Genomic DNA, 11,866 nt, shown 5'->3' on the forward strand with positions numbered 1-11,866 from the left:
AAGGATGCAAGATCAGTTAAACGGTGGCCCAGATCTTCTGGTCTAGATGAGCTGTACTCAGTGCAAAATGGGGGGATCTTAGCGGATTTTGAGCCATCTTTACTGATCAGGGATGGGTCTAGTCCTCAGCAGGAGTCAGAGCAGCCTCAAAGCTGCTCTAATGGACATTCAACTGCCCCGGGCCTCAAAAAGCTGTTCCAGCAACTGGGGGTCGCTGGGATATAGGGATGTTCCAGACATACCCTTTACACAGGGGATCAAGATGAGGGGGATGGCATACGAGCCACTATGGTGGCTATATGCCACCACATATTAATATCACAGGCAGAGGGAATCCTCCGCTGCCCATTTAAACTGGCTTTATGGCTGTTTTGTGTCTCTTGAGAGCAGAGCAGGGTCCAGGATCTGGCCCATCACAGTTGTGTGTTACTGTTTTACTATAATAAACCCTAAACGTATTGACTCCGTTTTGAATTCTATTTTCCACACTTTCTTAGCCACCCCAGTGATTTTGAATGTACCACCTTTGCTTGCTGTAGGCAATAGCTAAGACCTAAGAATGAGGTTTAGGCTCTGTTAGAATGGTCAGTTTCTAAAAGAAAAGCAGGCCATAGACTGTCTTCAAGATCTACCTCAAGTAAATTCAGAGAAACAACTAGCAAGAGCATCTGCAATAGTGTCATCTGGTGACTTCCCATAATGTTACACCCCCTGCTTACATAAGAAAAAAAATCTTATCAAATTCACTGGTGATTAGTACTAAAAGACTTGAATTTATTCTCTGCCAAATATTTCATAACTTAATGTTTGAATATTCATAACAAATCAATGTTTCAGTCTCTCAGGCAGTTTTACAACACAGTCAGCATAATAAATATAATGATTGTCCCTGTCTTAGGGTTTCTCTGAGGATCTGGCAACAAATTACTAGGTTTGATCATCCGCATGGTTAGAAAATTGGCATCTGATCTGGAAATAGAGCTTTGCAATTAATCAGAATCACCTGACTGCGACTTGAGCAAAGGTCTGTGGTTACATCTGAACATTCCTCCACTATTCGTCTCTACCTTGGTTAGTGTAATTAGGCTTTGACAGTGCCAGGTTCTCACTGATCATCCCGATTCTGTATGCACACCACTCTGTTTCCTGGGAAAGAGGTGAGGCTTTAACATTCCTGTTGTAATATCTGGACTTGTTTTACCTGCAAGCTTTTCTTGAGCTGTAATTCGCCTGATGAGTTAGCTTTAACTGCTGATTTATGAAAGACAAAATGAAATGTAAACGATAACTCAGTGGTAGTTGAGTACTGTCACCTGTTAGTGTATTTCTGTTCTCCAGCATGAAACGGTAGGGGTCTACCCCACTGCGCTTAGCTTTTTACAAACAGGTGTTTCACAATCTGTTCTCTTTTTCAGTTGGCCACTGGGTGGCACATAGTGCAGAGTAGGTGTTATGTGAAGGAAAACATAGTTGTGTGCTAATTGCTGAAATTCTTGTGAACAAATCATGAACTTTTCTTTTTGTACCTCAAGGAAATCATAGGGCTTGTCTTCACTGCAGAGATCATTTGAGTCACAGACACACACAAAACCCCTTAATTGGAGTGTGGGGGGTATAAGCTAGAGCTCATGTGAGCACAACTGGTTGACTGCCAACATGAGCACTCTGCAGTGGGGATGCAGGCTGTGTCCTCTGAGTGCTACTAGTCCTCCAATGCCTTCCCACAATTCCCCTCATATGTCCAGGAAGGACAGACAAGTTCTCCCACAATTCACTGGGAAAGAAATCCTAGAGTAGCTCAATTTACTGCAAGTCTTAGTGCCTCTTATGAGTGAGTGCAGTGTCAGGGTGAACATAGCAGCTCAAGTGTCATTTCACAGTGTGACTGCTCTCACTCATGTGAGGCTAAATTGAGAGGAGTAACTTGAGTGTAGATAACTTGAGTAAGTTCTGCAGTGAAGACAAAGCCATATATTCTTGGCATGTGTCTTCCTTGAAAATGCTCTTTCAAATCTGTTATACCCAATAGTTCGATCAGATATAGAGTTGACAGATTTTGGAAAGGCTATCTTTCTTAAAGGCACAGTTAGGAACATGAATGTACATCCATCTATTGTTTATTTTATTTTAAACTTTTGAATGAAGTCTTTATTTGGATTGTATCTAAGTAGGCATTTAACATCCTTCGTACTACGTCAGTTGTCAACCTTAAGCCATGAGAGAATTCTCTGATTAAAGTGTAGTGTGATTGGATACAATGTTGGAGGGGAAGGGGGACGAAGAGACACCAAATATCGCTGGAAACTGCTACAGTTTAAAAAGGAATGGTTAGATTTTATTTGGAATTTTTCAGATGCAACTATATGTAGAAGACAAATTGACAAAAGTGATATAATGCATCCCTTCAGTAAAATTAATTCAGTGAGCTTTGGCAAAAAAGAGAGAATCTGTAAATAGCTAACATGGATTGAGCTTTTATATCTTATTCTGATACATTTGGCCTTGTATTATCAATAAACATTTGAAAAAGTAGAAACAAATACACTTGCATCCCTTAAACGTTTACAGTGTACAGGGCAGCTGAGCTGGCTGAATGCTGGGAAATGGTTCACAAGTATTTTCACAAGATCAGAATTGGAATTTGATCTGACCATGCTCAAACTTTCTTCCACCTTTCCAGCAGCTCTTGTAGAATCATTTATTGTTTGTACCAGTGTTTGTGGAGGAGCTCTTTGTGTAAACACAGGAATGCATGCCCACTCACTCCTCCGTCCCCCTAAAATGTGTGTACAGATAAACATATATTCCCTAGAATCCTATATTCACATTCAAACACTTAGTCAAAGTGTAAGGTGATCACCCAGCAATACTTTGTGTATTGACACCGTATGTTTGGGAGGAAGAAAGTAAGAGTGTTTTAAAACTCCTGGCTTTTTCCAACAAAATTAATAAATACAACTTTAAATTAGAGGGAAGACAGACACTCAGTCTCTCCACTCTTGGCCCTCTTTCACCACAAAATGCTTTTCACAAACATCCAACCCTGGCTTGCTCAGTTCCTGGTCCTATGACTGCACAATCTTCCTCCACTATAAATTAAATCTTCCTCCAGTTCTCCCATCTTCCTAGCCAAATGACACTACTTTCCCACCCTCAGATCTCACACCACCTATCTCTCGCCATGTAACAACTTGCTGATGTCAAAGCGATTGCCAAAGTTCAACCATGATCTCTCATCTCCTCCTCTTCCCCTTCTATCACTTGCAACCTCCTCTGCCATATAACCACCATCACCACCAAGTTTTCTCACTTGCTTCCCTTCCAGCTCCTCCCTTTGCCTTGTTCCTTAAATGTATTCATTCTCTTTTGGCTATGACACTGAAACTATTCTTGCCAACATCTCCAATGACTTCTTCCTAGCCATATTTTGGGGCCACTACTCCATTCTCGTCCTCCTTGATTTGTCTGCTGTGCTTCATACCCTCATTCTGAAAATCTTGTTCTCCACTGTCCTTTTTTATTCCTTCATTGTCTGTCTTGGCAGGTCTTCCCATGAATGAGGACTCACTGTAGACAGCACACAAATAACCCATGGGCTCAACTTTGTTCATAAAATAATACGAATTGAGTGACAAATCAGTAAAAAATTCATGATGTGTTCAGATAACTTACCAACAGAAAAAGGGCATATCTAGCTAACAAATGAGGTTATTCACAACACTAATTCTAAAAGAAAATAACACACTGAAATTCACCATGCTATGCTAGTGCTGCTGTCAAAGCATTTAGTCCTCTGAAGAGCACCTCATGAGAGCTGGGACTACTGAAATCCTCCTGTTCATGTGTAGTGGCCTGTAGATGGGTCGACTCACCCCTGCGGCGCCTCCTGCTGGTGACTCCGGGGAATTAGCTTGTTCCAGCTCAGGAGCACCCTCTGCAGGCCAGTGATCTGCCTGTCCTCTAGCCCCCATGTCCCTCCCTGGACCCGGTGCCCTTTTACATGGGGTGCTGCCCCCTGGCAGTAACCCCTTTCTCTCTGGGTCTCCCCTCCCCAGGGAACCCCCACCCTCTACCCCCACCTTGCCTCAGTATATGGCTACTGCCAGTCATTGTCTAGCCCCTGGTCCTGGGGCAGACTGCAGTATCAGCCTACTCATCACTGGCAAGGAGGGTTTGGATCTGCTGCCTTGGCCTACCCCTGGGCTGCCCTCTGCAACCCCCAGTACCTGTTAGCCCAATGCTAGGCTGCAGCCTGGGGCTTTCCAGGCTGGGGCTCCTCAGCCTTTCCCCAGCCCTGCTCCACTCAGGTACCTGATCTAGTTCCCTACAACCAGACCCTTCTCTCTCTGAAAGCAGAGAGAGACTGCCCCTGTACTTCCGGCTTCCCTGGCCTTTTATAGGGTCCAGCTGTGGCCTGATGGGGTGTGGCCCAGCTGCAGTCACTTCCCCAATCAGCCCAGCTTAAAGGCTGCTTTCTCCAGCCTCAGCCCCTTCCCAGGGCTGTTTTTAACCCCTTCAGGGCAGGAGCAGGGGTCCACCCTGCTACATGGCCACTTTTTAAAACTTTAAAATTTTGCCTTAGACAACATTAGTTCAGCATTATTTGTATTGGGGTTGTACCTGGAGCCGCAGTCATGGACTAGGGCCACATTGTACAAACACAGAACACAAAGATGCTCCTACTCCAAAGAGCTTACAAACTACATTTCCTAATGCTGCATTTCACAGGTAATCCCTATATTAAATACAGTGAAGTTACTAAAAAATATAATTAATTAATTAACTGAAATGTAATAAATGAAACATAATATAATCTCAAGATCCAGTGTTGCCAGTTCTCTCAATTTTATCACAAGTCTCATGTTATCTGGAGTCTTCTTAAAGCCCGAGCTCCTGGAGCCATGTGATTACATGAGACTCGCAGCTTTTGGTTTTTTAAAAGTCATGGCTGTGGAGAAAAGCTTTAAAGCATGAACCCTAAAGTCTCAAAAAACAGAAGAATAATGTAAAAAGAATACAAAGTTTATTTTTAAAAGAAATATTATGACTTCTGGGGGCTTGACTCTTGGTTTTTGAAGGTTTGGGGTTGGCAGCACTAGGACTGGGGGTTTTTTTAGCCAGTGGTAACACTGACACATGTTTAGTACAACCACTATTCTTTCCTATGTGAATGTCAATGCTAAACTGAACATAACCAGACCCAATTCTGAGATGATGAGCGAGAGAGAGACATGAGTAAGCAAACACCAAAACCAAAACACATGGACAAGCAATGGGCATGCCCATCAAAGTGCAATAAAATGTTAAATACTTAAGAGTTAAGTTTGTAGAATGAAAAGTAAATACATGTTTGAAAAAGAATTTAAACCGTGGTAGGTCCTTTTTAAAACCATGCATCTTAAAATACCAATTTTGCACATTTAAACCCCAAATTAGAAATGTATCAGAGAATACCCTTTGCTATAAAGGCAGAGAGAGAGGATTAAAATGTTAGTTCTTCCCCTGTAAATGTTAAAGGCAGAATTTTCTAATGTATTATTTAGCGCTTGTTATGTAGTGCATTAAGCAGTCACTGCTGAGACAAAGGCTTTTAAAAACCAACAGCCTCCCTGATAGCATTAAATCGTACCTTTAGATTTTTGGTTAAGTCAATATAAAAAAAATAAATGAATTAATACAGTTCAGCCTGCCTGATTTATAGAGGCCAATCAAGTTACAATGCTAGGCATGGCCAAGTGAATGAGGGGAATAGATTTACCTGAGTGAGGTCTTAATTTAATCAGCTGGCCCAAGAGAGCTGAAGTCAGCAGGCTGGGATGATATAAACCGCAGTAGAGAAATAAAAGTAGATCTACCTTTACCACAGTTGAAAAGGGGAATGACAGTGATGGAAGGGGAAGCTAAGCACTGTTAGAACACACCTATTTCAGTGATTTATTCTTAATTTACTTTAATGACCCTCTGAAGGTTGTCTGTTTTTCCTTGTGTTCTCAGAATACTGATACTTTCTAAATTTTTGCCACATGTTTTCCCCTCTCCTTCTATGAACTCTGCCACAAAGTTATTATTGAAGAGAAACTGTAACTACTGTATATGCTCTGTAGTGGAACTGTGAATGCAGCTGGAGGTGCTAATCTGTTTCCACTGCGTATCTGCCAACATCCCTTCCCTTCATTCAACCTTGGTTCAGTTCTAGACATTATTAGTTCCTCCCAGATTAATGTTGATATTATGAGACAGATGAAGGATTGGTGAAAGAACAATATGTATTTTCCAATACAATTGCTCATTTTTATTAAAAGTGAGTTTATTGACAGCTGTTGAAAACTACTGACTTGCAAACAATAATCTCAGTTTGCATTTACATTTCTGGAATCTGTTCCAAGAATTTGCTTCTATAATTCGGAGTTATCTTAAAATCGGGCTGTTGCTTAATCCGTATTACAAATCTATGCATTTGCTCTCTGTGCAAATATACATTGCATTCATTGTTTTCACAAAGTATGGACATGAACAATGGCTGCTAATTAATAAGCTGTTTTGGTTTTTGCTAGACATTTGGGTGTTTTCAAATGAAATGCACTCAGTATTGGATGAAATGGTAATTTTTCTAACAGTGGTAATAAAAAAACTCAAAGACAGTAGGATTTCAGGACTACACACAAGTAGATGTCTTTATTTACTTGGACTTTCCAAAACTACCATCATTAGTCAGCTCATTGTTTTAAAAGTCCACATTTTGTGTAGGAATCCACTAAGGAAATAATTTTTAACAACTTCCATGCAAGAAGAAAATGGTTTCATATTGACTTCATTTGCACTTACCCTTAGAGATGTTGGGTCAGATTCAGCCTTGGTTTCCACCAGCCTCCATTGATGAATTGGATGTATTATGCCTCATGCTCCACTTGTGCATGAACATGCATACGTGTTAATGTGCACCCGTTACAAATTAAGACTTGCACATGATCTAATACTTATTAATCCAAGTACATCCATCTCCACATGGAGAGGCCAGGCAGCAAACATACTCCAAAGCATGTTTGAATAATCCGAATGGAAACAAATAGGACAGCATGCAAGCGGCACAGTAGCGCTAATAAGAATGAAATATCCTAAGGCAAGATCTGCAGGAAGAAACAGAGCCACAGACTGTCACAAAGTAACTTCAGGAATGAAAAGGAATTAATGGGTTTGAGTCCTAATAGGAAATTTGTGTGGGGAAAAATAACAGTGCTAAATTGTCAATACTTCAACCTTTAAAAAAATGAAACTGATTAATGGCCAGGAAAAGTAATTAAACAAAATGGGAACTGACCCTGCTAAACAAGATATTTGCTTCAATATGGGAATATTTGTAGAATATTTGTAGATGTATCTGATTGGTTTGAGGGGAAAAGATATTTCAAGTTTACCTTCTGACTTGTTTTTCTCAATGAGCCTGATTATGCACCCATAATGGGGAGCAAAGGGACATCCCTTTACTGTCCGTGTCATCTACCCATTCAGTGGGGAGATGCATTAGGGAAAAAGCAACTTATGTCAGGCTGCTACATCCCCACCCAATTCACGTGGGCAGAAAGGTTGGGGAATAGTAGAGCCTTGGCTCCACCTAATACTACACTGGTCAACACAGCTATATCAGTGTGTCAAAGGACACACATTGCATTAGGTAAAGGGATGGTGCTGGGTACATTCCCAGGTCCTAGAGAGCAAGGGGAAACCAGGAAGCAGAGAGTGAGTGAGTCAGTCTGCTCCCAGGGCAGCCCACCATCACAGTGCCCCATACAAAACCACATCTGACCCCTAACATTATGATTTAAAGCATGATTGACCTTACATAGTGCCATCAATTGCTAATCCAGTACCACAGGAGAAAAACATCATTGGCCTATGGCCAGATCCCATTGCACTTGACATTGTGAAGTTGGATGAGGGCAGTAGAAGGAAACAAAGTTTTGGAACCTTCCACTAGAAAGTACTATACATTAGAGCTGGTTGTGAAGTGTTTTGTGGCAACAGTCTCGGTTTCAATGAACTTCCACTGATACACAATTGTGTTGGAAATGTGCCTCATTTCCTGCCAGCGAGCCCAGACTCTTGGGGCTTCCAGGCTCCTTGATGTGCAAAGAGGAGGCTGGTAACCCTGGAAGCCATGGCTGGAGCAAGGGCTCTCAGGACCTCTACGCTCTCAGCTCTGCAGTGGGGGACCCCACCTCCAGGGGAGTGCCCAGGCTGCTCCTGTGTTTCAACCAGCTCTGCTATATGTACTTTTAGTCTTATTCCCACATGCTCAGATGAGAGCATCTGTGATACAAGTCAGAATGCTTACTTCAGAAGGTGTTCTAGTAATAGACATTGTACTGAGCCTCCCCTTAAAATGGGCAAGTGACATCATGTTATCTTTTCTTGTTTTTTTGTTTTTTTTCCTGTCAGATGTACTCAAAGAAAAGAAGGACTATTCGGAAGATAGGAATGAACCAAAACCAACTGTGAAAAAGATTGACACCACATCTACCACAAGCACAACCAAGTCATCTTCTAAACACGATCTGGCCGGAAATGTGGGCAATCTAGCCTCCAGTTCCTCATTTTTCATTGTAACAGCACTAGCGATTTTGTGGCACTGTCTGTCATAGCTGCATTGTATTGCAACAACTGTCCAAGAATTTCTGTCCATTGTCATTTATACCTACAGCCTTACCCAATGGAAAATAAAGTTAAATGGCTCTCTAATATTATATGGTATGTTAGAATGAATGCTAAAAAAAAGGCTGAGATTGGCTGATAGTGATTGTCAGCACTTACACTGTGTCTGAAGAAGGTCCTTGATAATATCTTATCCACTCAAGATATAAAGGGAATGATGACAGGGGATCTGAGTAGTTTAAGTTATTGGGGTAGAAATAATTAACACTAAAATTGTAAATTACTGTATTGGCATTTTTCCCATTTTACTCACTGGGTAATCTCACTGGTTGTTTCTGTTTGTTAAATTCTTGCAATAAGTTCAAATGAACGATCATTCTTCTGGTGCAAGTTAATGCATATGGTATTTCTCTAGTGAACAGCTAATAACCTATGTCTACAGTGGTGAACCATGTCAAGTGAAATACTCTCTACTAGTTTCATAAAGTTCCTAAGTGGCCAAGAAGGTAAGAGCATGTTTGACCCTTTTGTTTTCGCTCTTACTGTTTAGATTTTAGGACACAATATAAAAAAACATATGGTATGTTTGTAATGTGTAAGTATAGTTGCCTTTACCATTTAAACAAATTTTTAGAAACACTTAACATTTTACTGAGGCATATAGACAATGAGTTTCCCTGCCACACAAAACTTCATTACCATATGCTCAAAGCTTACTGGATGAATGTCTGACAAAGGAAAACATAAGTAAACATTATAATGTTTTAATCAGCTGAATGCAGTTATATATGAAAAAAGCTAATTTAGTTCAAATGTATTTTACCTGTTTCCTGTTGGAGAGGACCTTGTTTCCACCTAGGTGTCAGAGATATAAAGTGTTTGGATTCCAATTGCCCAAAAAGTGGTCTCCATGAATTGTAGATCTCTATAGTACAATATGTTCCATAAACCATGTATTATTTAATTATGTTTACTATTTTAAATTGTGCTATCACAAAAGAAGTAAATGTAAAACAATCTGAAATCTAGAACAACCTTATCAGTCATTTCTCACTTTGATTTTCTATACTAGACAGTGTCAGAAATCTTCATGTTATTGTGATGAGAATTTTTGATTTAAATCAAGGAAACACTGATGTGTTTGGAAACTATGATGGAAAGGTACGATGATGTAATTAGATGCGCTGAGAACTAATATGTGTATTTTCTGACAACTGTATTTATAGTGCCATTGAAAATATATACATATGATACGGTATGAGTACAGTGATTAATGATAAATATATGAAGCATTGGGAGTGTTAACACATTTTACTTAATTTCATAACCATTTCCACCATTTAATGGCCATTTTCATGCTGCAGGCTATGATAAGATTTAATGTAAAGATATTTGCCTTTAATTTTTTTTGAGGGGTGGGGGAGTAAAACATCTCTTTCAGCACTTAGATTTATACAAGCACTGACATTGATTCAAGAGACAAACCGTATATCATATCAACCAGTTCTGGGTGTGACAGTATAGAATAGGAGGGCAGGATGTCATTGTACTTGTGTGTGTTCATGCGGTGTTAGCAAAAAATACTAATTAGCTCTATATTCGCAAAGGAGGAGATTTGACATTGTTGCATTTGGTCTTTAAAAATGTGTAAGTGCATAACTGTATAAGCAAAAGCTTACACATGTGGAAACTGAGAGTGGTCACGTCAAGCAGAGTCACATTCCAATTCTTGTAATGCTGGAAAAACAATCTGGCACCACCAAGACAAAAAGGAATAAGATGCTTAGAGCATTATCATGAAACATTCAGTGTTAGAATTCTGACTTTTCAACATGTTAATAAGTAGTGAGTTCACATTGTATTAATGAGAATGAATCTTGCAAACATAGTATGAAAGTTGCTGTCATACAATTTTTCAGAGTTCACTGATACAGTAAATGAACAGCACCAGCCTATGCAGGCATACAGTAAAATTGCCATTTATGCACATTTTTACAGCCCTTGAGTCCTTTTAGAAAAGTGTACATTCACATGGGCAGTTATGCAAGTTCTTCCTTTTGTACCTTGAAGTGATTTCCTAATTCTTTACAGTTTCACAGGACCAGATGGGATACCTGCCTTTAGACAGCTGTATCCATGATTAGGCACCTAAATATGAGCAATGAGTACCCAAATGCTGATTTAGACACCTAGGGTGAGATCCTCAGCTGGTGTAAATCAGCAAAACTCCATTGAAGTCATTCACAGATGTACACCAGAAGAGGATCTGGCTGTTAAGTCAGTATTTTCATAGTTGGGAACCTAGAAATCATTATTTAGGTGAGTATATCAGCACTTGAATATCTCAAATGTGTATTTAGGTGCCAAAATATGAATCTGGGTCTGTGTTTTGAAATTGTCTCTCCAGATGTGCAACTTCTAGTTTGTGAGAGAGTTTGAACATCCACAGCGTACCGGAATCTGCTTTTTGAGAATTGTGCTGTAAGAGTCATTGTGCTGCTGGATCAGACTACAGCGATCCATCTAGTCTAGTATCATATACCCAAGAGTGGCCAGTACCAGTACATCAGAGGAAGGTGCAAGAAACCCTGCAGTAGGAAGTTATGAAATACCCTGCCCAAAGAGAAATTTTCTTCCTAATCCCCATTAGCTGGAGGTTGGTGTAGACCCTGAATCAGTCTTGCTAAACTGAAAGATTAAATATTTTAATCTTTATTTTGGTTTATAAATTTCCACATGTGTCTAGTGTATTACACAAGACAATAGTTAATCCAGCCCCTTTCAAACTAACCAGACTAAAATAACACTGCACAAACTGTAGGGAGAAAAATTCATCAACTCACTTCACTGGATTCAACCCATATTTTAATAAATACAAATGGTACAGAGGAGGAAAGGGAGAAAAAGTTACCATGGAGAGCTCAACATCAATACATTTCACATTAACATAACTAGAACATCGCCTACTGAATTTAACACTTTAAAGAGAGTAAGGGTCAAACCAGCATGTAACATGTTCATAGTGTACGTCAGAAATGTGCTGCAGCTTTAAAGACATAATAGGATATTGTATCTAACACATTACGAAGCATTTTTCTTCACAAGTGAGTTGGAGCTGAATAGAGGAATGTTCTTCATTAGGAATCAAATTCACATCCAAATAAAGCAAAACCAGCTGACCATATCCAACAAAGGGAGTACAGTATATCTTTTCAGG

The 11,866-nt window shown here is 39.9% G+C and overlaps 1 protein-coding gene across 4 annotated transcripts in view; it reads left to right on the forward strand.

Moving 5' to 3' along the window:
• The window catches only part of LOC120371739 (glypican-5-like), a 627,960-nt gene extending 619,222 nt beyond the window's left edge, over positions 1–8,738 (forward strand). For 3 of the 4 annotated variants that reach the window (XM_039487904.1, XM_039487903.1, XM_039487905.1), the window contains one exon: positions 8,437–8,738. In XM_039487904.1, the coding sequence (XP_039343838.1) occupies positions 8,437–8,639 (203 nt within the window). In that variant the 3' untranslated portion in view covers positions 8,640–8,738. The remainder of the gene's footprint in view (positions 1–8,436) is intronic. The other variant, XR_005584553.1, reaches the window with a different exon arrangement.
• The last annotated feature ends 3,128 nt before the right edge of the window (positions 8,739–11,866 follow it).

This window comes from Mauremys reevesii, linkage group 9 (genome assembly GCF_016161935.1).
Source record: "Mauremys reevesii isolate NIE-2019 linkage group 9, ASM1616193v1, whole genome shotgun sequence".
Classification (NCBI taxonomy): domain Eukaryota; kingdom Metazoa; phylum Chordata; order Testudines; family Geoemydidae; genus Mauremys; species Mauremys reevesii.